At 36.6% G+C, this 23,511-nt stretch overlaps 1 protein-coding gene across 1 annotated transcript in view; it reads left to right on the plus strand.

Moving 5' to 3' along the window:
• Positions 1–23,511, plus strand: part of LOC110328789 (mannosylglucosyl-3-phosphoglycerate phosphatase-like) — a 38,326-nt gene that overhangs the window by 2,084 nt on the left and 12,731 nt on the right. Inside the window, 3 exon segments of the mRNA XM_021208242.1 lie at positions 13,640–13,806; positions 22,204–22,668; positions 22,671–22,783. Of these exon segments, the coding sequence (XP_021063901.1) occupies positions 13,640–13,806; positions 22,204–22,668; positions 22,671–22,783 (745 nt within the window).

Consider the following 23,511-nt stretch of genomic DNA (forward strand, 5'->3'; position numbering starts at 1 on the left):
TTTCTTAGTTGGCATCATTTACCAACTTATTCCTACTCCCATTTTTTCTTGGCCACTATGAACTGTATTTCTACACCCCCTCCTTTTAAGTTTTTTTTTTTTTTTTTTTTAAACATGTTTGGTCACAGCAATGAGAAAAGTAGCCCACGCAGACATGGCGCTGGTATGCGTGTGACGCAGAGAAACGTTACACCTTTCAACATTTTGTAGAGGATCAAGGGAAAGCCTCATGTTGACCCATGAACACATGTCTGTTGGTAGGATGGTATTTGGGATATGTTTTTCTTGTTTGCTTCTTTGTTTTTGTTTTTGTTTGTTTGTTTCTTAATGGATTGTGTAGCTTGACAGAGGCACTTAGTGATTTTCCTGCAGCACTTCATTCTCTTGGGTTTCTTTTCAAGCATACCACAAATATACATATCAGACATGTTAATGAGAATGCTAGTATCTTGGGTGAAGCTCAGTAGATTACAGAATCCTAATGTTATTGAAATGTCAGTTAACCTTAGAGACCAGATCAAAGGAGAGCAGTGACTAGAGCACATTAGTGACATGGCTTTGGAGGGACAGTGTATACCCATCTGATTTCTAGAATTACTATGGTGATGAAGGAAACAAAAATAACATCTGGAAGTTATGGGTGAACGTTCTGTGATTGGTACATCTGGGAACATATTCATCTTAAGCTGTTGTTCCTAGAAAAGAAGTTGCTCAAAGAATGGATGCTTATGTAGATTGGCGACAACTCTAGATCATTTAGTTATAAGATTACTAACAGAATTTCTAGGTTGAAGATGTCATAATTTCTTTGTCCCTTAAATCTTATGTTCTGAAGTTCAGTTGTCAACTTCTATGTCTACATTTTTGCTTACTGGGGTAGATGTGTACTCAGTGTGCATGTGGTTCAGCAAATACTCATTACTAAGATATGGTGTGCCTGGCATAGAGTGTACAGTAAAAAAGTCAGTTATTGATATAACTCATCTAAAACACTCCAGATACAACACTAGGCACTGTTCTTAGCAGTAATAGTATATAGTAGGGAATAGGGGAAAAAAGACCTTACCCTTATGGGAGGTTTTAGATGGAAAAAGATAGTTATAAAAAAAAGGAATTATGTAATATGCTGGATGGAAACAAATACTGTAGAGAAAGATGATACAGAATACAGAGAATAAGAAGTGTCAAGGGTTGAAGTTAGGGTGCTTGTCATTTAAAAGAAGTTATTTAAGTAAGTCCTTCCTTGGGCTGGTGAGATGGCTTGGTGGGTAGAAGTGCTTGCTGTCATGTCTGACAATCTGAGTTCATTCCCTGAGACCTGGGTGGTGGAAGAAGAGAATCAGCTCCGGAAAGTTGTCCACTGTCCTATACACGTACACTGTGGCATGGGCACCTCCATGCGGACACAAAAGTAGATAAAGTAAAAAAAAATAAATAAGACCTCATGGTCAAGGGATATTTGAGGAGATACTTGGATGAAATGAGGTAGCGTGAGTCATTTGACTGTCTACAGGGAAATTGTTTTAGAATGAAGTTGAGGGCCGGGCGTGGTGGCGCATGCCTTTAATCCCAGCACTCGGGAGGCAGAGGCAGGCGGATTTCTGAGTTCGAGGCCAGCCTGGTCTACAGAGTGAGTTCCAGGTCAGCTAGGGCTATACAGAGAAACCCTGTCTCGAAAAAAAAAAAAAAAAAAAAAAAAAAGATAGAATGAAGTTGAGAGAGCAAAGATTTGAAGCTGAAAATCTACATAGTGGGTTTCATGAACACTGGGAGGCAACGGTGGCTAATAGGGCCTGCGCTTGGTTCACAGGGATAGGAACGAGCCTCTGGGGGGATGGTTAAGGTGCAGATTAAAAAATAGGCAGAAAGTAATTAGACAGAATGCATACCATGCAGGGCACATGCTTGTCTAGTTTTGAGGCTTGAACCATTGCCCATGTTGCAAATATAAATTAGTAGTTCCCAAATCATAGCCAAAGCACCTTAGAGATTTTCATGAGATTCCTATCTGTGAAAATAACAGCCACAGCCATTTTCATTGCTGTCTTGCTAGATGTTGGTTGCTTTGTTCATTTTTATTTTGTTCTGAGTGTATAGAGTTTGATAAGTTAATTCATATGACTTGACATATCACATTGAAAACTATTTTTGGAAAATGTTTTACAGAAATTTGGTATAATAGCAAAGAAAAATATTCAAAATTATCCAGAAAGTTCATTGAGATGTTTTCCTAGTTATCTGTGCAAGGCCAGAGTTTTAAAAAATATATTGCATACAAAGCAGCCTATTCCAGTAAATCGAATGAAACGAGATGGGCTCTCAGCATTTTATACTTAGCTAGACATGAGGTTTGCACAAATGTGCCATCTGTGTTTGCAAATATATTCTTTACAAAAATACATATACTAGGTCTCTGTTGTTTTTTGGTTAGTAGGTGTGTATGTTAATTTCTTAGCTTTTAGGGACACTGGGATGGAGAATCTTGAGATTGAAATTTTGAGAACTTCTGTCTATATTATACATTTTGACATCAATATCAAACTTTTTCATAATTTTTGTTTTTCTAAGAGCTAGTAGTATAAAGCAGTTTGTAAATTCTTTTGGCTCTAACAATTTCATCTGTTCTATTTGTGGATCTATAATTCAGATCTAACCTCCTTTTTAGACCTATATTTCCATCTGCCTACTGAGGATACTCATTTTGATGTCTCCTTGAATAGGCCTAAAATCAGCTTGCCAGCTTCTCCTTCAAACTCTTTATTACAACTCCGGTTCCTCATTTGATTTTTATCTCAATGATTTATAAGATATTTGCAATGAATAAAAGTGCAATTGTTGTGTATGTTTATAGGTTTAAAATCTAGTTACCTGTACAATATTATTTCTCAACTTAATTAATTAAAAGTGTATGGGTGTTTTGTCTACATGTGTGTCTATGCATCACATGCATACTTTGTGACCAAGCAGGTCAGAAAAGAGTGCTAGGTCCCCTGGGACTTGAGTTAGAGTGTTGTCAGACAGCATGTGGGAGTTCATAAACCCGAGTCCTTTCAATGAGCATCCAGTGCTTTGACCATTGATCCATCTCTCCAGCCCATTTCTCATGTGTGTCAGAATTGTCCAAAGGAGTTGTTAAACACAAGTTTTTGTATCTTATCTCAGTGTTTCAAATTATGTAGGTATGGGATAGGACCTGAAAAATGAATTTTTATAGGCAGCTCCTGCTACTGGTCTGAAAAAACCCTAGCAAGTGCTTATTTATACTGTGTTAACACGAACACATCAGTTATCGTGTACAGTGAAGTTCTTAAAACTTTTGTAGTTTTGCTCCTAAAGTTTTCCTTGTTTTCTTACTGGATTCTTAAAACTCAGACTGAATCTTGTGACATCTGCTGTCTTTCTGGATACAGTGGTCATGTCGTGAAATTCTTTGAACTCATATACTGCTCAGGCTTTGCATTCCCGGATTTTTGTTGACTTGCGTAAGCATATGTATTATTTTAACTTTTTAACTTAAAAGCAAGTTATTGAAGAGCTACTGATCTTTACAATTTTTTTTTAATTTTTAAAAAAGATTTATTTATTTACTATATGTAAGTACTTGTTGCTGTCTTCAAACATCCCAGAAGAGGGCATCAGATCTCATTACATTGGTTATGAGCCATCATGTGGTTGCTGGGATTTGAACTCAGGACCTTCAGAAGAGAAGTCAGTACTCTTACCCACTGAGCCATCTCACCAGCCCCTTTTTACAATTTTTTAGTCTAGGATTCTATATGGTTTTAAAATAATCAAAATATGAACATTTCTAGCATATCCCTGGACCTCTCATTCCCAACAGTGGGAAGATGGACTTCCATCTACCACACCTAATCCTACAGCGTGAACTCACTTATGTGGGCTTTTATGTAGTGATATTTTGTTCTTTTTCTTACTGAATTATGTTCTAATGTGTGAACTATACCACAATTTACTCATCTGTTCTAATGTTGAAGGATGTTTGGACGGTTCTAATATTTGCTCTTATGAAATCACTATTATCATTCTTACATAATTCTTTTGGTAGCTAGAAGCAATCATTTCTCTTGAGTGCATGCCCAGAAGTGGTTTCTGTGTCATATACAGACATATGTGTAGCTTTACTAAGTGCTGCCAGACATTTTCTCAAAATAGTTGTACCATCAGCAGTATATGAAAATTTTGATTATTCCATTTTCTTGATGTTTTAGCCTTGTCTATTTTTATCATACTGGTAGGTGTATCGAAACATACAATTGCAGGCTTAATTTGAATTTCTTGTTGAGTAATGCTATTGAACACTTTAATATGATTATGGGCCAGTTGTATCTATTTATTAGTTGTTTTTTTTCTATTTTATTTTTAAATTATTTTTATTTCTTCTTTTAGTTATTTTGAAACAGAATCTCACTGAATTGTATCAACTGGTGTCAGCTTTCCTGAATGCTTGCATTACAAGTGTGTGCCACCGTGCCAAAGTCTGTGGTGTTTTTTCCCCAATTAAAAAACTGAGTTGTCTTTATAAAGTTGATTTATAATGGTTGTTAATTTGTTTTTAGATCCAGTTCCATCGTTGAATATATGCTTTCCACATATTTTATTTAGTCAATGTTTTTCATTTTTTCTAATGGTATATTTTGATCAGTAGGAGATTTTAATTTAAACCATTTGATTTACCAATATTTTTTATTTTATGATTTGTGCTTTTTTTCTGGTCTGCTTCAGAAACCATTGCTTCAAAATCATGAAGATATCCTTGTATGATTTCTTCTAAATGATGTATTTTTTTTAAAAATTATATCTGTGATTCTTATTCATTTTTATTACATTTATGTATCATGTTTATTCATCCATGTAAGCATGTGCTTGTCTCTGTGTGTGTGTGCATGTGCATTTGAGGCCCTGTGTGTGTGTGTGTGTGTGTGTGTGTGTGTGTGTGTGTGGTGTGGCTGAGGATAACTTGTGATAGTTTTCTTCTTCCACCATGCGGGGCCCTGGAATTGATTTCTCATAGTTAGGCTTGGCAGCAAGTACCCACTGACCCATCTTACCAATACTCAAATGTCAAACGTGGTCTAAGATTGGTGTCATCATGTGGGAGGAATTCTGGGTGCTTGTGAGAGACTCCAAGAAAACAAGACAAACCAGAGGCTTGTGAGCTCGGTTTCTGTAAAAACGGAATTGTTCTCGGAATGTGCTTCACATCTCTCCCAGGTGTGGCAGATAGAGTGAGTTGACTTTCGATTATGAATTACGATTGGCTAGAGTTACTTGTTTTTAATGTCTCTATGGAAAAACTTGTTTTTGCCACTTGTGGCTTGTCCTTGTGATTATATACTTTATTCATGTGGTTCTTCTTAACCCTCAAAGTATAAGTTGTCTGATGCTCTGAATAAAGTTGGCAATTGCATGAGACTTTAGTCCATGCAATAGTCCAGCTCATAATTTGGTTCCATTCTTCCAGGTTCAACCACCTTTAGAGCAGTAAACACTTAATTTTCATGTATGACTGAGAAGGTATTCATCTTTTAAACTCCTATATCACTTGTATAATTACACATATATTTAAATACTACATTTAGGAGAACCATTTTATATACTTTTATATAGTTTTCATTGAAAAAGAGTCCCTTTTTAGTACTGAATTTTAGGAAAGTATATGTATTAATCAATCAAGTGACTGTGTATGTATGCATCTGTTTCTGGATTATACTTCCACAATAATCTAAGAAATCATACACTATATCAGTCTTCACATCTTTATCATAAATCTTCATGCTCAACAATACAAATCCTCTCATTGTTCTTCAGTATTTGATTCTTCATGTAAATTTTATATGGAAATCCATGTGGTTAATGTATTAGCCACATGAAAACCTTAAGGTTTTCTAGTTTTTATGTAATTTCAAAATTATGACTAGATGTTGAAAATTTTATGCATAATTTAAAAAAGAGAGTTGGAGGAGATGGTTGCCATTGAATAAATCCTGCTGGTCATGATTTTTTAATCCTTTAATATGTTACTTAATTTAATTTGTTAATATTTAGTTTATGAATTATATATGTATGTATGTTTGTACAGAATATTGACCTATTTTATGGTGTGAAGGTAATGCTAACATAATATTAGTTGGAAGATATTACTCTTTTTCTCTGAAAGAGTTGGTATAATAATAGTATAATTTCTTTAAAAATCTTTGAAATAAATTCTAGGATTGAAGTTATTGTTGAAAAGTTCTAAAGTATGGTTCAATTTTTTTAGTGGTGATAAGAAATGTCAGATTTAAAAAATATCTTTGTGTCAGTTTTGGTACATTGCACTTTTTTCAAAGTTATTATCAGAAAAGTACTTACATAAGATCTGTAGTGTTAGGTCCTTTTTATTTTGCTGTTAATAGTGATATTTTTCTCAGTCTTGCGTGGGTATATCAACTTTGTAAGTTTCAGTGAATGAAAGTGTAGCTTGTTTGACTTTACTTGTATGTTTTTTTTCTTTCTGCTTTAATTTTAGCTGACATTGTTTTCTGGCTTTCTGCAAGACAGAAGCTTGAGTGCACCATATAAATATATGATTTTTAAAGTGATGTCAGTGGGTCCTTTATTTTTGTTTTTAAATTTCACTTATTGAAACTATCTTGCTATGTGACTGACTGGCCCAGAACTTGCCATTTATACTGGGCTGGCTTTGAACTCACAGCTCTTTCTGCTTCTGCCTCTTGAATACAGAGATTAAAGACACGTGGTACCACAGCTTGATTAAAAGTTTTTGAGGTGTTATTATTTTTATGTTATTTGTATGGGTGTTTTGCTTGCATGTATGTCTATGTACCACATGTGTTTAGCACATGGACTGGAACTGGAGTTATGCATGGTTATTAGCTATTATGTGGGTACTGGGAACTGAACCTGGGTCCTCTGGAAGATCAAGCAGTGCTCTTAACTGCATGGGCATCCTTCTAGCTCCATTTTAATTTTAAAATTTATACATGTGTATAATGAAATATATCTACTTCTCATTTTCTCCAACTCTACCTATCTGCCAGCTTGCACCCTTCCAACTTTGCCTTTTTAAAACAATTTTCTTTTTGAGGTCACTACTTTTTCTTTAATTGCATATACATAAAACTGATAAAACTGAGACATATATATATAACCTGTTACTTTTATGTTTTTAGGGTTGACCACTTGGTGTTGGATAATAATTTCAAAAGTGCTCAATAAAATAATTGTAAACTCAACAGACAGACATCAGAAAGATTACCCATGTTGACCAAGTTGGAGTTATGTACATTAGTAAATGCAATAAATGGCACAATTTATCTTATTGATAAAAATCACTTGTCATCTTAATAGATGCAGAAAAACCTTTGAAAAAAAATCCAACATGACTTCGTGATAAAGTCCCTAAAGAGCTGGACTAGGAGGAGCATAATTCAAAATAATAAATGCTATATATGGGAAGCCAACAGTCAACATCATTGTAAGTGGAGAAAAACTTGCAACAACCCCACTAATACCAGGAATGAGACAGGGCTGTCCACTAGCCCCACTTCTTTCCAAGTGTGTTTAAAGTTTATAAGGCAAGAGAAGGAAATTAAAGGGATATTAATAAGGAAAGAAGTCAAATGATTCCTATTTACAGATGACATGATGTTATATGTTAAAGATCCTAAAAATTCTACCAGAAAACTAGAAATGATAAATGCAGCAACATGATAGGAAACAGAATCAACTTGCACAAATCAATAGCTTTTCTATACAACATCAGCAAATGTCAAGAAGAATATCATGGATATACTTCCATTCCTAATAGCCCCAAAGAAAATAACATTTTGTAATAAACCCACCCAACAAGATGACAGCTACAATGAAAACCTTAAGGATCTGGAGAAAGAGATAAAGACACTCTAACATGGAAAGATATATTATGCTTATGGGTCGGTAGAATTAATATTGTGAAAATGACCATTCTACCAAAAGCTGTTTACAGATTCACTACAATCCCAATTAAAAATTTCATCTCGTTCTTCATAGAAATGAAAAAAAAAATGTCCTAAAATTAACATGGAACGACAGAAGACCCCTGGGCCAAAAGAACAGTGGTTGATGGCTCACCATTCCAGATCTCAAGATATATTATGGAGCCATGATAAAAATAATGTGATACTGGCAAAAAAACCATAAAGCATTTCCTCTACTTTCAGGAGTGAGAGGTTGATGTGCACAACAGTCATGTCTCAGCACGGATCCCCATTTTCTGTCTCTGACACTCTTTGCACCCTCTCTTCTGTGTTATTTCCTGAGCTTTGAGGGAAATGATTCATACAGATATTCCATCTATGGCTGAACACTCACTGTGTTGGTGGGTTTGTGAATCAGGTTGTTTGTCTTATTTCTTGGTAGACTAGTGCCTGATATAGAGAAAAGGTACTGTATTTTGTGTGCTAACTTCAAATCCTATGATCAAAATATTTGTCAGATCTAAGTACTTTGTTAGAGTCGTTAGATAGGCTTTTGAGTAAAGGATCAATCAGGTCCTCTGAGAATAGGGCTACTTGAAAATTCTTCCCGTATATTTTGTCTTATTGTTCTAGCTAAGAATTCAAGTGCTATATTGAACAAGAGTGAGGAAAGTACACAGTCTGGATTTTAGAACTAAGACTTTCAGTTTTTATCCATTCAGTATAATGTTGGCTACAGGTTTGACATATGTAGCCATTATCTGTGTATTTTTAAAACCCTCAGAGCTTTAGTTAGGAGGGGCGTTGCTTTTGTCAATGGGGAGCCCTTCCTTTTTATGCATTTTGAGCATATGATTTTTGTTCCTGGTTTTACTTATCTGTTGTTACATTAATTGATTTGCATATGGTGAACTACTCTTGCATCTCTTGTATGAGAGCAATTTGATCATGGTTTTACATATAATCTCTTTAATGTGCTGTTGAATTAGCCTTGCAAGTAACTGGTTTTCAGAGGAGAAGCTTTGTAGAGTGAAACTTACAAGCATTCACTTTTTATTTTGTAGAAGAATTTGAGGAGCCCTTGGGGTTCTTTAAATGTCTGATAGAATTCAGCCATCTTTCCACCCAGTCCTGGTCTTACCTGTTTTTTTTTTTTTTCTTTTTTATCTTCTAAGATAAACGTCATTACTGTTTGAGTCCCAGTGCTGAATATAAGTCTGTCTGTGCTGCTTTCATCCAGTTGATTTTGGTAGGTCATATATATCTAAAATTTTATACATCTCTTCTAGGTTTTCCAATTTACTTTAGTATGTTTCAACACAGTCCCTATTGATGCCTGTATTTCAGTTGTATCTGTTACAATAAAATCTCTGATTTTATTAATTGATCCCATTGAGTTCTCATTTCTAACTCCTTTCATCACTGATTTTATTAATTTGTTTCTTTTATACTGTTTTCACTAGAGGCTTGTCTTTTTATTTTTAAAGGACCAACTTTGTCGTACCAACCCTTTATATTCTTGCTATCTCCAATGACCTCTTGGTCAAAGTGCATCACCCAGTGTACGGTGCTTTCTTTTTTCTTGCTATTGATTTCTAATGTGATCCCATTGTAATCTAATTTGATAATTAAAAAAAAAATTTTTCGTGTTTGGTAAGACTTGCTTTATGGCATAAAATGGTTCTGTTTTAGAGAGAATTGCGTGGGCTGCTGATAAAAATCTGAAGTGGCTGGAAGGTTCTGTAGATGCCTGTTTTGTCCATTTGGTTGGTGATGCTGTTTTAGCTCTGTTGCTTTTAATTCTATTTCTAACACATTACATGTGTGTTGCATTCATGTTTCCACATGTGTTTATGGTGTATGTACCCATGCATGCCAGAGGTAGATTTGGTGTCAGTTTTTGGTCATTGACCACCTTAGTTTTTGATACAGGGTCTCTAACTAAACACTGAGCTGTTCTTTCTTTCAGACTGCTTGCCCAGTAACCCCCCCATCACCCCATTTCTGTCTGTCCTGGGGTTACAGATGTACATGGCCATGCCTGGCTTTCAGTGGTGCTAGGGAACCAAACTGAGGTCATTATGCTTATGCAGCAAGCACTTTAGCTGCTAGTTATCTCCATGCCCTCTTTATTTAGCTGTGTCTAGGTGATCCATTGATGAGAGTAGGTGTTGATTGCTCTATCTGGATCTGTCCAATAATATCCAGTAGTGCTTATTTTATAAAATTGGGTACATTAACAATCAGAGCATATTACCTATAATTGTTTTATATTCTTGATGCATTGTTTTATTTACTGATAAGTAGTGACCTTATTTATTCCTGTTGGCTAACTCTGGCTTTGTCTGATCAAGTGGGGCTACTCTTAGTTATTTTTAGATTCCATTTATTGGACTTCCATCTTCCAGCCTTTCATTCTGTATCTGTGTTTTGCCTATGAAATGCATTTCTCACGGGCAAGAAACGATTGTATTTTACTTTAAATTTATTTGTCCAGTCTGAATCTTAACTGGAAAGTTAAGACTGTTTATGTTTAATAGTGGCAAGTAAGTAGTAAGTTTTCCTTTCATCTTAGAGATTTGGTAATTTACTGTTAATAGTTTTAATCTTTCCATTTACTATTTATTTATCTTCCTCCTTATGTGATTTATTCTACCCTAAGATCTCATGGTTGTATATATCTTTCTTCCTCTTACCATGTCTAGGATTTCTTGGGAAATGCTGTGTAGTCCAGGCTTAGGTGTCATGGATTATTTTAATTAATGTTTATCGTGGAAGATCTTTATTTCTCCTTCAGCATTAAAGGGTGATTTTGATACAATAGCCTTAGTAGGTAATTGTCTTATTTCAGGGTTTCAAATACTACCAGCCATGTTTTCTTGGTCTTTAGGGTTTCTTTTGATGGCTTGTTGTATTCTGATTGGCTTGTGTATTTTTTAAGCAACCCAGCACTTCTGTTTTAAGCTTTTGATATCATTTCTAAGTTCTGTACTCTTCGCTCTTAGGTATCATAGCACACAGAAAGCTTCTGTTCCAATTCTGCCTGTTTTCCTTGTGGACTTGAACATCCATTTGGTTACCTAGAGTGGAAAAGGTTCTACTCTGATGTCATTGAGTAAATCTCTTGTGCCTTTACTCTCGTTGTGATGACCATTTCTAACATCATATATTCGTAGGTTTGGTCTCCTAGTCCTGTCCCAGAAATTTGCATGTGTTTCTCCCGAATGTAAGAAACCCTTAACCTTATCCTTAGTCCTGATTTCTATATTTGCTCCATGTCTTTGTTGAATTTCGTATGCACGTTGTTGAGTATCTCATCCAACTTGATGGTCTCAACTCCTATTTTTTTAAAATTAGACTTTTTCACTTTATTAGTTTACTTAAATCTTCCTGATGTCAGTTGTCATTTTTAAAACTAGAATTTTGAATTCTTTGGCACATTAGTCATTATTCTATGTTTGGATTCAGTAATTGAAGAGCTGTGAAATTTTGGAAGAGCCATGTTTCTAGTTTTCTTATTTTTTTTATTTTTTTTTTTTGTGATTTTCCATAGTAATTTGTTAATCTTTTGGAATGACGATCTCTTCCAATTTCGTTTGAGCGTCTCCTTTACTGGTAGCTTTCTCTAGGGACGAATTTTCAGTACCACTCAGGAGAAAACCAACTGCCATAACAATAACGCTGAAACAAAGCAGATATAGAAAGAGGGCTAATTAAAACCAACTGCTATGCCATCAATAACCATAGAAAATAAGATTGCAAGATTAATACCAAACTATAAAGTTAAAATTAATTAGGTCAAAGTGAAAGAAATGAAGCTGGGACAAGATAAACAAAACAAAAATGAAAAATGTTAAGTAAAAAAGGAAAGCAAAAGAGAACACTGTGACAGAGGAAAAGAGCAAGTGGCAAAACTGGAAAAGAAATCAATATAAATTAGATAAAACAAAGGGGAGAGAGAGAGAGAGAGAGAGAGAGAGAGAGAGAGAGAAATTGAACCTTGAAAATCAAGAGAGCACAGCAGAACGGAAGACACTATAGGAGCTGAGTGGATTTGCTTAACATCGGGACATAAGTTATAAGTTCACAAAGTAGCATCATCTTCTATTAAACTTGATGCAATAAATTTATACAAAACCACCTAGTTCAGCACCACAAAATCTTTCTTTTATCTTTTAAAAACTATTCGTTTTTTATTTATTCACTTTACATCTTGCTCACTGCCCCCCTCACCCCTCCTACAATCCTCTTCCCATCTCCTCTCCCCTTCTCCTCTGAGAGGGTGGGAGCTACCTTGGGTAACCCCTATCCCCGGCATCAAGTCTCCATGGGGCTAGGCACGTCCTTTCCCACTGAGGTCAGACAAGGAAGCCCAGCTAGAAGAACACATCCCACAGACAGGCAACAGCTTTGGGACAGCCCCTGCTCCAGCTGTTCAGGACCCGCATGAAGACAAAGCTGCACATCTGCTACATATTAGCAGGGAGGCCTAGGTCCAGCCTGCGCACGCATCTTTCTCAATGCTCTCTGGGGGCATAACTTGTATTTAAGAATATGCATTTTGTGGAATAGTTTGAATATTCTGACATGTATTAAAGTGTTTTCTTTTTTCTTGAATTTTTTTACTAATTTTTTTACCCTCCACATTTTATCCACATCCTCATCCACCCTCCGACTGTTGCATATTACATACCTTCTCCCCACCCCTCTGTCTCCATGTGGATGTCCCCACTCCCCACCCCACCTGACCTCTAAAGCCCCTGGGGCCTCCATTCTCTTGAGGGTTAGGTGCATCATCTCTGAATGAACACAGACCTGGCAGTCCTCTGCTATATGTGTGTTGGGGGCCTCATATCAGCTGCTGTATGCTGCCTCTTTGGTGGTCTAATGTTTGAGAGATATCAGGGGTCCAGATTAATTGAGACTGCTTGTCCTCCTACAGGGTTGCCCTCCACCTCAGCTTCGTTCAGTCTTCCTTAATTCAACAGGAGTCAGCTGCTTCTGTCCATTGGTTGGGTGCAGCTATGTGCCTCTGACTCTTTCAGCTGCTTTTGGGTCTTCTGGAGTGTGGTCATGCTAGGTCCCTTTTTGTGATCACTCCATAGCCTCAGTAATAGTGTCAAGCCTTGGGACCTCCCCTTGAGCTGAATCCCACTTTAGGCCTGTTGCTGGATCTTCTTTTCTCCTGGCTCCTCTCCATTTCCATCCCTGTAATTCTTTCAGACAGGAACAATTATGGATCAGAGTTGTGACTGTGGGATAGCAACCCTATCCCTCACTTGATGCCCTGTCTTTCTGCTGGAGGTGGGCTCTATAAGTTCCCTCTCCCTACTGTCTGACATTTCATCTAAGGTCTCTCCCTTTGAGTCTTGAGAGTCTCTCTTCTTTAAAATAGTTTCACATTATAATTTGAGGATATCTTTTGAGGCATAATACATTTTTAATTTAAATGTGGTTTTTTTTTTTTTTTTTGAGTAGGGAGCCTAGCTTGTCTTTTTCATAATGCAAATGTGCTCCTGAGATATCTTGGCTATGAGAAATAATCGTACTAAAAGCATCTTTCTATATCTTCATATTTTAGTTGTGCTGATTTTAAGGAAAAGTCCTGTTATTTGAGACATTGCCTTTGTGTTTCATAAAGGAATTCAGTGATAACACAGGTCGTTGTTCTCTTAGTTTGCCACAGCTGTGAAAAGATTCAGCATCCTGAATCCACTCTTGATTTTCAGTGGCGACTGCTTAAATCCTTCCATCTTAAGCACAATAACAAAAGGAAAGCATATGATTTCTATATTAAATGAATTGGGAGTACATTTTGCAGTTTTTGGTAAGTAATACTTTTTTACTATTTGAAGTTTTAAAAGCAATTTATGAAAAGCTAGGTTATTTGATGCCAAACAATAACAGTTCAATGATCCTATTTATCAGCTTATAGGTACTCAGAAGCAACGATCAGGATTACACCATGAACTTGAACACTTGTCCTCAACCAAACTTTGACTTTCTATGGTGATTTCCAGTTATGCCTGTCTGAAAGTAAGACATATCACTAGAGGCAGACCATAGCTTTGACCATAGCTGGACCTGGCTTGTGGGTCACCACATTGTCATTGAGCAATGACAAAAAAAGGCTGTTGTGCTGAATGGTTCACTCCTGTAATCCCAGCCCTCAGCGGGTTGAGACAGGAGGATCCTTATTAGTTAGAGGCCAGTCTGGGCTACATAGTGAGTTCCTACCTGCCCTGGGTTGTGGAGTCAGTCACTATCTCCCTCTGTCCCCAAGAAATCCCCACTCTAAAACCAACAGCACAATAGTACAGCAAGAAAATAAAATGGTCTCTCAGTTGTTTTATATATATAAAATTATATATAAATTGGGAAAATAATAAGTCCCAGAGCTTCTCTGAAGGCTGAGGAAGCTAGAAGCTGTGCGTACAAGACACATCGTAAGCAAGCATTTCAGCTGTTTCATTCTTAAGGTGCGCAGGTCTTAGGTAAGGAAAACAAATGGTGTTCCCACTATTAATAAAGTGTGAGGGTGCCACTTTGGTAGTATTTTGAATATTGGTTGCTTATGTTGAAGTAATTAGAGCGTTTCAAAAGAGGTGGAGATTTACAGGCTTCTGCTGTTTATCTAACTACCGTCCCATTTAGGGGATATGCTGTAGCCGACAGTGGTTCTGTTTGGATGTTCTGATGGTAGAAGAGATACAAGTTTTTCGAGATTTTATACAGTGAATGAATGAAAGATCAATTTTCAGCTTTTGAGCATCTTCCTGCCCACGGTGTGTCACACTGTTAATATTTTTACCTTAAAAAGTGAAAAGTACATTGTGAACATTTCCTCATGTTGTTTTTTATTATGGTAAAATAAACATAATAAAATTTATCTTTTTACCATTTAAATGTACAGTTCAGGGTCACTAAGTTCATTTACATTGTTATGAATGAGATTTTGTTTTTGTTGCAGTGGTAGTTGCAAAGTGTTCCATTTATTGGATATTGCTTTATTTAACAAATGTACTATTATATATTTAGGTGGTTATTATTATTATTATTATTATTATTATTATTATTTTACAATAAAACTGGGAGTGTGGAGAGGTTGTTGACCAGGAGTATTAGGACATTTTAGGTCTTAGGGATATTTATCATGAGAATAGATAGGATGGCAAGGCCAGCTGGTAAAAAAAAAAAAAATCACATAGGACATCAGCACTCATGTTGTCCTCTCATAGACTCGTACTTGGCTCACTTCCTTATACAAACCAGGGCCCAGGGAATGGTGCTTCCCACAGTGGGCTAGACCCTGCCATATTAACTAACAACCAAATCGGTCCTCCACAATCCCACCTCCCAGCCAATCTGACTCTGCAATCCTCTGGTTGAGACTTTCAAACTCTCTTCTTAGGCTACATTAGATTGTGACAAGGTGACAATGAAATCTAAGTAAGACATCATCATTTGGCTTCACATTTTGTAATATTTCTTTCCAGTTTCTTTTGTGTACATTTTTTCAAGTAAATGAGATCACGTTGTGACTATACCACTTTGTGGTTTTACTTGATCATTCTATAAATCATTTCCTTGAGTATGTAAGTCTTATTCTGACACGTAATAGATGACACATTCATGTGAGAAAAATAGGGGCACTATAATAAGAAGACTTTAAAGATACAGGGGAAAGAAGAAAATACGTAAGGGGGAATAAGATAGCTTAGAGCACTTAAAAACGTGACTTTGCTTTTAGGTGTGCCTTAAACTTCATATAGACACTGGCATTTTAAGACTGTGAAAACAAGAATATAAAATAGCTTTTCTCAATTTCTTTTAAAAATTTGAATATAGAAAATATTAAAACTGCACTGCTGCTGTATGCTCTTCCATTAACATTATTATTGAGCATAGTGTCATGAGGCCTGAAAAGGGAAGGGAGGAGTTCCGTGGGAAGATCAGTAGGTGGGATAGGTGAATGGTTTTCAGTATAGCACACAGTCAGTCTACAGCGACCTCGAAGGAAGGAGAAATCCGAGTAGTAAATACATTGACCTTATTCTGTATTCCAGCCAGTTCTCACTCCCTGCCTGTATCTACAGTTGGTTTAGTCCAATAGGAAGCAAGCAGAAAGAGCCAGCTAGTGAAGTCTACTGAACTTGGGATATCCAGAACCAGAGCATGATAGAGAAAGAGAGTGGAGCTGGGGAGGAGCCTACCGGTGGTGCATGCCCAACCAACTCACTAAAGCGCCCCGTCATAAAATTATGATATCCATAAATATGTGTCTGGATGGTAAAGTCATCGGGCTTAGTAACCAGAACATTTCATTGTGGAGCAAAATGTTTCCTTTCTGTGCTTGGCCCCTTCTGCTTATTTCCCACACTCCTCCATACTCTTTGCTTTTTTTTGGGTTCTGTCCAAGACTATGTGGTCTGTCTAAACAAATATGAATGTCAGTAATTTTTATTTTCATTTCTTCTTGTTTTATCACCATCTCACCTACACCCTTAAAATCAGTTTATTTAGTTGAAGTGGAGCAGGTTGTGATTATACATTCAGGAACACACACACACACAGGAACACACACACACACACACACACACACACACACACTCGCACGCACGCACGCACGCACGCGCGCATGCACACGCACACCAGTAAAATAGAGACCGTGAATTTGAAAGAGAGCATGAGAATTTGAAATGAATTTGAAAGAGTACATGAGAGGGTTGGGAAGGAGGAAAGGCAAGGGGAAATGGTGGACGTATAATCTCAAAAGATAAACTTGTAGTACTACTTTGTGACTATTGTGAACTACTGTTCCTGGACTGGGAAGTTTTGCTGCTTTTAAGAATCTTCCTTTTGTCGGGCATGGAGGACACCAGAGAACATGGTCCTCTGAGTCAACTAACCAAGATGGATATGAGCTCACAGAGATTGAAGCAGAAGCACAGGGTCTACATGGGTCTGCACCAGGTCCTTTGAGTATATATTATAGCTATTAGGTTAGTGTTTTTATGGGACTCCTGAGTCTGAGAAGGAGTGGGCCTGACTCTTGTATGTGACCTTGAGACTTCTTTTCCTCCTCTTGGGTTTCCATGTCCATCTTCAATATGACGATTTTAATTTATTTTATTGTGTCATGTTTGGTTGTCACTTGGAAGTCTCTTTTTAATGAGAGAAAAGGAGTGGATCAAGAGGGGATGGGTGGGGAGGTAGGAAGGAACTGGGAGGTATGGAGGGAGGGAAGCCTATGATCAGGATATATTGTACAAGATAAGAAACCATTTTCAATAAAAGGGAAAACCAGAGAATCTTTCTTCTGTCTGTGGTGCACCAGTGCGACTCAGGATAAACTGACGACGGGGAGTTGGGGTTGGGCCGGTTTCATGGGCTGTGAGTAACCAGGAAACTGAGTCTTTCTCTGGGGAATTAAAGGCACTTATCTCAGCATGTGCCAGTGGTGTGCTGTGCTTTATCTGTTCTTCTATCAGGCCGTTCAGAGCTGGCTTGGCTCTTGCTCTCCTTTGTTTCATCTGGGTGTACTTCTGGCTTTTAGTGGCTGTGGTTAGGCACAGAGAGAGGGATTTATTTGTACTTCCCAGGTACAAATGGAAGTGATCTCATGTTTAGGAGTCTAGTCAGCTTATAAGAAATGTCTTTTAAGAGAAAGAGAGATGGCTTAGCTGCTAAATATGTTTTGCACAAACATGAGAACTAATGTTCAACTCCCAGCACCCATGTAGCAAGCTTACAACTCCAGCTCAGATACCACGCACCCTTTTCTTCACTTTGTGATGCAAACATACATATATGCATACATAAATAAAAATTTAAAACTCACATAAATAAAAGCAAGCAAAACAGAAAATAAATAGGTAAAAGCAGCAGCTTCTCACCTTTTAAAAATGTGGCTGAGGTCATAATCATGATTTTCAGTTATGGCCTTGGTATGCGAATTCATGATGGCTGACTTTGTACATATGCTGATCTTCTGGTCTATAGCTACTGATATACTCGTCTTCAGCTGCATTAGAAGTCTGAAGTTCAAATTAAGTATAAAACAATTGAATGTGAAATCTGATCTTAGTTTTAGTGTTCTTGTCATTAAAAACCAAGTTTTCTTTAGTGCATATTTTGAATAAAAATTACTATATGTATTTTATTAGCTTTACTTTTTAAATTAGTATTTAAATTGGTGTTATAATTTCTTGCAAACATGAGTAAAATGTGATAAGTAAATATAAATATGCAATGTGGCATAATTATACAATGTAGAGTAAAAAAATTACAATGAACTGACATAGTCTTTATCTCATGCAGTACTTTGGTGACATTTGAGATGTCCTACCAGTCATTTTGAGCGATCACATTGCTGTGGACATGTGTAAACGTGTGGCAGAGCTCGTGTTTGGTTGGAACTTGGTACTTTCTCTCTTTTTTTTGACAACTCCCTGTTTTATAGACTTTCCTTGCTTCAGTCTCTGGTATAGCCATCATTCTATTCATTGCTCGAATAGAGTCACCTCTTTAAAATATCTCACACGTAAATAAGTGCATGCAGAAGTCTTTCTGTAGTGTGGTTATCTTTTACTTTTAACTTCCTTATGCTTTATGGGATCACAGGATTTCATCCTTCCTAGAAGATGAATAATAAATAGTCCATTGTGCATATATACACTTAAGAAACAGATCTTCCACTGAGGGACATAGAGGTAGACTCCAAATCGAGGCATTGAGACTAGTGCAGTGATGAACTTGAGAGAACAGATATCACTGTCACATCTTGATTTTAGTTTCTTTGGATGAATTTTTAGAAGTGAAATTGCTGGGTCTTACAATTGTTCTATTTTTAACTTTCTCGCTGCTTTCTATAATGAGCACTAATTTACATGATCACTGACAGCACGTGGAGCTTCCTCTTCCCCACAACCTTGGAAGCCATTCTAATAGATGTGAGGATGCACTTCTCTTATTGTCTGTCTCTTCCCAGTGTACAAGGACCCAAAGGCTTCTGTTTCACATCTGTTGTGTGTTTAAGACCAAGAACAGTGCCTGACACAGAGCAGTGCTCCACAGCACTTAGATCTGTGCGTGATGTCTTGCTTTCTTGCGGCTGTGATCAAACATTTGACAAGCAGCAAATGTAAGGCATGGAGGATTGGCTTTGGCTTGTGTGTGGAGAGGGGTAGTCCGTCCATGGTAATGGGCAGCTCTGTGGCAGCTGAGATGTTTGTTTGCATCTAGATGGATCAGGAAGCAGAGAAAGGAGACCCTTAGGACTTGGCCATTTTACTCCATTCAGCCACCCACCTCATGATATGGTGCAGTCATATTTAAGGTGTGTCTTCCCCTTAGTTAATTATTTCTAAAGACATCCTTACAGACATGGCCCAAGTAATGTCTAAACATCTAAACAATTCCCAATGCAGCCAGGTTGGCCATAATGGTGATCATAGTAGCAGTTTACATGGTATTATTTTTATGATTATAAGATTTAAAAAATTGTTTTATAAAACATGTGGCCTTTGTGTGCAGATTCACTATTCTTGCCTCCAAAATTCTTTTAGAATGGGGTAGCTAGCCTCTCTCATATGTAGGTTGCCAGGGTGTCTCAGTCAAGTCCACAGGTCACTGGTATTCACTAGTTTTCCTAGATTCATTTTTTAAAAAATGTGACTATGGAGTTAAAACAACTTTGAATACAAATTGAAGGAGATAAACTTTCTCCACTGGATTGTCTTTTCTCCTTGGTCAGTCATGTGAACCTTTCCATCCTGCTGATGAGTGATATGATTGGTTTACTTGTCTGTTACTTGCATTACTGACACCCGTTATGAACACTGTTGATTTTAGTACATCTTCAAGTTAGGTACCAGTCAGCCCTCATTTATTTTTCCTTTCCATCAACATTGTGATGCATATTCTGGCCCTCCGTGTAAACATTAGAATCAGTTTGCTAATACTCATGGAATGACTTTCTTTTTTCTTCTTTCTTTTCTTTTCTTTTTTTTTCTTTTTTTTTCTTTCTTTTTTTTTTTTTTTTTTTTTTTTGTTGTTTTTTCGAGACAGGGTTTCTCTGTGTAGCCCTGGCTGTCCTGGAACTCACTCTGTAGACCAGGCTGGCCTCGAACTCAGAAATCCACCTACCTCTGCCTCCCAAGTGCTGGGATTAAAGGCGTGCGCCACCATGCCCAGCGGAATGACTTTCTTAAGTAGAGATCTTGGGTAGGAAGGCATTGGATCTGTACAGTAGTTGGAAAGAATTAACATGGAAATTATTGGGCTTCTTGTTAATCAATACATGTGCTCTCTCTCTCTCTCTCTCTCTCTCTCTCTCTCTCTCTCTCTCTCTCTCTTTCTCCCTTCCCCCCCCCTCTGTGTGCGCATGGGCATATTTTCTCTCCATTCCTTGGCTTGCCTTTTCATTCTTCTGACAGTGGCTTTTAGTAACAGAAATGTTCAGTTTTAGTGGAGTGAAGCTTATGAACAAACACACATGTATATCTATGCAATCTGTTAGATTTATTCCTAAGTATTTTATCTGAAGGGGTACCAGTGTAAATGGCATATTGTTTTAAGAATCAGTTTCCTGGTTTCCATTTTTGTTTGTAGGAAAGATGATTTCTGTAGATTGCCTGTATTATCATCTTGCTATAAAACCTTATTAATTTTATTGTCATAACATTACTTTATAAGACTTGTGAGAATCAAAAGTGTTATTATAAGGAAATATAACTGGTTATTTAGCTAATACAGGCCGGACAGTTCATATTCAAAATTTTTGGGACCAGAAGTGATTTGGATCTCAGAGTCTTTTTTTATGTCACAGTATTTACATTTTAATAATGAGTTGTCTTAGAAATGGAATGCAGGTCCAAGCTGAAATCATTTACATTCTATTTTTTTCTTGAAGGAAATTTCATGCAATGTTTCACTTCTCTTTACTTTTAAAATGACCTGTAGCCTGATGTCAGGCATGGAATCATTTACCTGTTTGTAGGCTCAAAACATTTCAGATTCGGGAGCATTTGGAACTTTTAGATTATAAAAATCTTCACATCATCATTACATATGAGAATTCCAGCAAAGAAATTCTCCCTAAGCCATGTGGGAAGCAGTAGATATGCCAGGGTTTTCAATGACTGAAACCTTCAGCTAATTATAAAAGTCTCTAAAGTGTATAAAAGGCAAAGAACATTCACTTTGGCCTGTGACTTTTCTAAAGGATATGGTAAGGTGCCACAATCTCTTAATGTATCTTTTCAGAGGAAAGGTGCCAGCTTACATCTTAATGTTCTGCCGAATCGTTGGTTGCATATATCATATTGATTAACTCTAAAATGCTATAAATATTTTACTGTATTCTTAAAATATGCTGCTTTATGTAAATCTGGTGCTTTTAAATATGCAATGATGAGATGTAAATTCATGGAACATTTTTATCTTTCTTGAAGTTTTGCTTAGAAAGGGGTCTGCCACAGGGATACTTAGAGTAGTAAGTTCTGGTTACTACCTAAGGAGTCACTGGTGTTGAATTTCCCTTCTGTGTACTAGGCAAGTGCTGTATGGCTCTGCTGTATCCCAGCTTGTTTCGCCTTCTGAGACAGGTATTACTAAATTGACCGACCTGCCATGAACTTAGTTTATAATACAGGCTTTGAATTTATGATTATCCCGATTCAACCTCTCAAATCACCAGGACCGCAGGCTTGTGCCACTGAATCTGACTTTTATTTTCCTAATTACCACTTATTTACTCTTGTGACAAGTACAGTTCTTACAGAATGCAGTAGAGATATTCCAGGACTTTCTTCCTATCACAGTGTGATTGAGTTTTATGAAATTTTCAGTCAGGAGTAAAAACTGTGTATTTTTATGAAGTATGTCTGCATGCTCACATGCACTAAAAATAAATTTTAAATTAGGGTATTATTGAGCAGTTATTGGTCATACCATCGCATTTCCCTATATTGCAGGGCTTCTTTTTTAAACTCCTTAAGATTTTCCTTGGGACTACAGTGTTTTCTGGATTGCAAAGAGATATAGCTGAAGGCCTCTAAAAATCATGGCATTTATAAGTGAAAGTTGGGCTAATTAAACAGACATGTGTTAAAAATGCTTTCTCTTAACATATAGTCTTGCACTTACTGGAAACTGGGACTGAAAAAACATTCTTGTGATTTAAACTTAACTTTTCATGTGACTTTTTTTTTTCTAATTTTAGGAAACCATGAGTTTGATTTTGGTGCTGATATTTTGGAAGAGTACATGAAACAAATGCACTTTACCTGGTTCTTCAGTAATGTTTATGACAGATTTACATCTGAACCTCTTGGGCATGGTGCAGTCAAAAAGATAGTTAACTGGAACAATAGGAAAATTGGCTTAATGGGACTAGTTGAAGAAGACTGGCTTGATACTCTGGCCACAGTTAATAAGGCCAATATAAACTATAAAGACTATGTGGAAACTGCTAATGAGCTAGCCCTGGAGCTCAGAGCAGAAGGAGCTGATCTCATGATTGCCATGACGCACATGAAGTGGAAAAATGACACCAGGCTAGCCCAGCATGCAGAAGGGCTCGATTTGATTCTGGGAGGCCATGACCACGAGTATGGGATCAAGAAAGTGAATGAGACTTGGATTGTCAAGAGTGGATCTGATTTTAAAAATCTGACAAAAATAGATATACGATGTTCGATGCCTCATTCCAGTATGTATTTGAGAAAGTGGACATTTTGAGCTATTTGGAAGAAGATTCATATATCAAAGCAATAGTAAGAGATTTTGCTCAAAACATACAGGTGGGTGAGGATTATTGAGTTGTTCAGCTTGTGTGGGTTGATCTCACAGGCATTTTAGACAGCACTGTAGACCACATCATAGCCTGTGATTGATGAGAGACACTAAAATAGCATCTTCAGTCACAATAAATTTGTGATAGTTTTCTATCTTTTTAAATTTACACATCCACTTATGTTTTATTTTGACTTTGTAAATAATAATAGGAATTTAATAAATTAGATTTATTTCTAATATGTTCTATATTATATCCTTGTTATAAGAGCTTATTAATTTTATTTTCATAACTTAATAAGACTTGAGCATCAAAAGTATTATTGTAGGGAAATATAATTGGTTATTTAGCTAATACAGGTTGAACATTCCATATTCAAGATGATATTTTCTTCACATATTTATAAATTATTTGGATCTTAGAGTTTTCTTGATTTCATGGTGTCTACATTTTAATAATGAACTATCTTGGAAATGGAAATAAATAATAAAAGGAGTTTAGACCTACTGTAATATTTCTGTTTATTTTAACTGATATCAAATACTTTTCTGTACTCAAATTGTACAAGTATTTATGTCTTTAATAAAGAGATTGATATTTTTGTTAAGGATTAGGTTAGTACAAAAGCATAGGTGATTTTTGTAACAATTTGTATTAAAAATATTCCACCTTTAAGCCTTTGTCATCTGGCCACCTTTGTCCTAGGGCCCCAAGCATGTTGGGCAAACTGTAGCT

Source organism: Mus pahari, chromosome 11 (assembly GCF_900095145.1).
Source record: "Mus pahari chromosome 11, PAHARI_EIJ_v1.1, whole genome shotgun sequence".
Taxonomy (NCBI): Eukaryota; Metazoa; Chordata; class Mammalia; order Rodentia; family Muridae; genus Mus; species Mus pahari.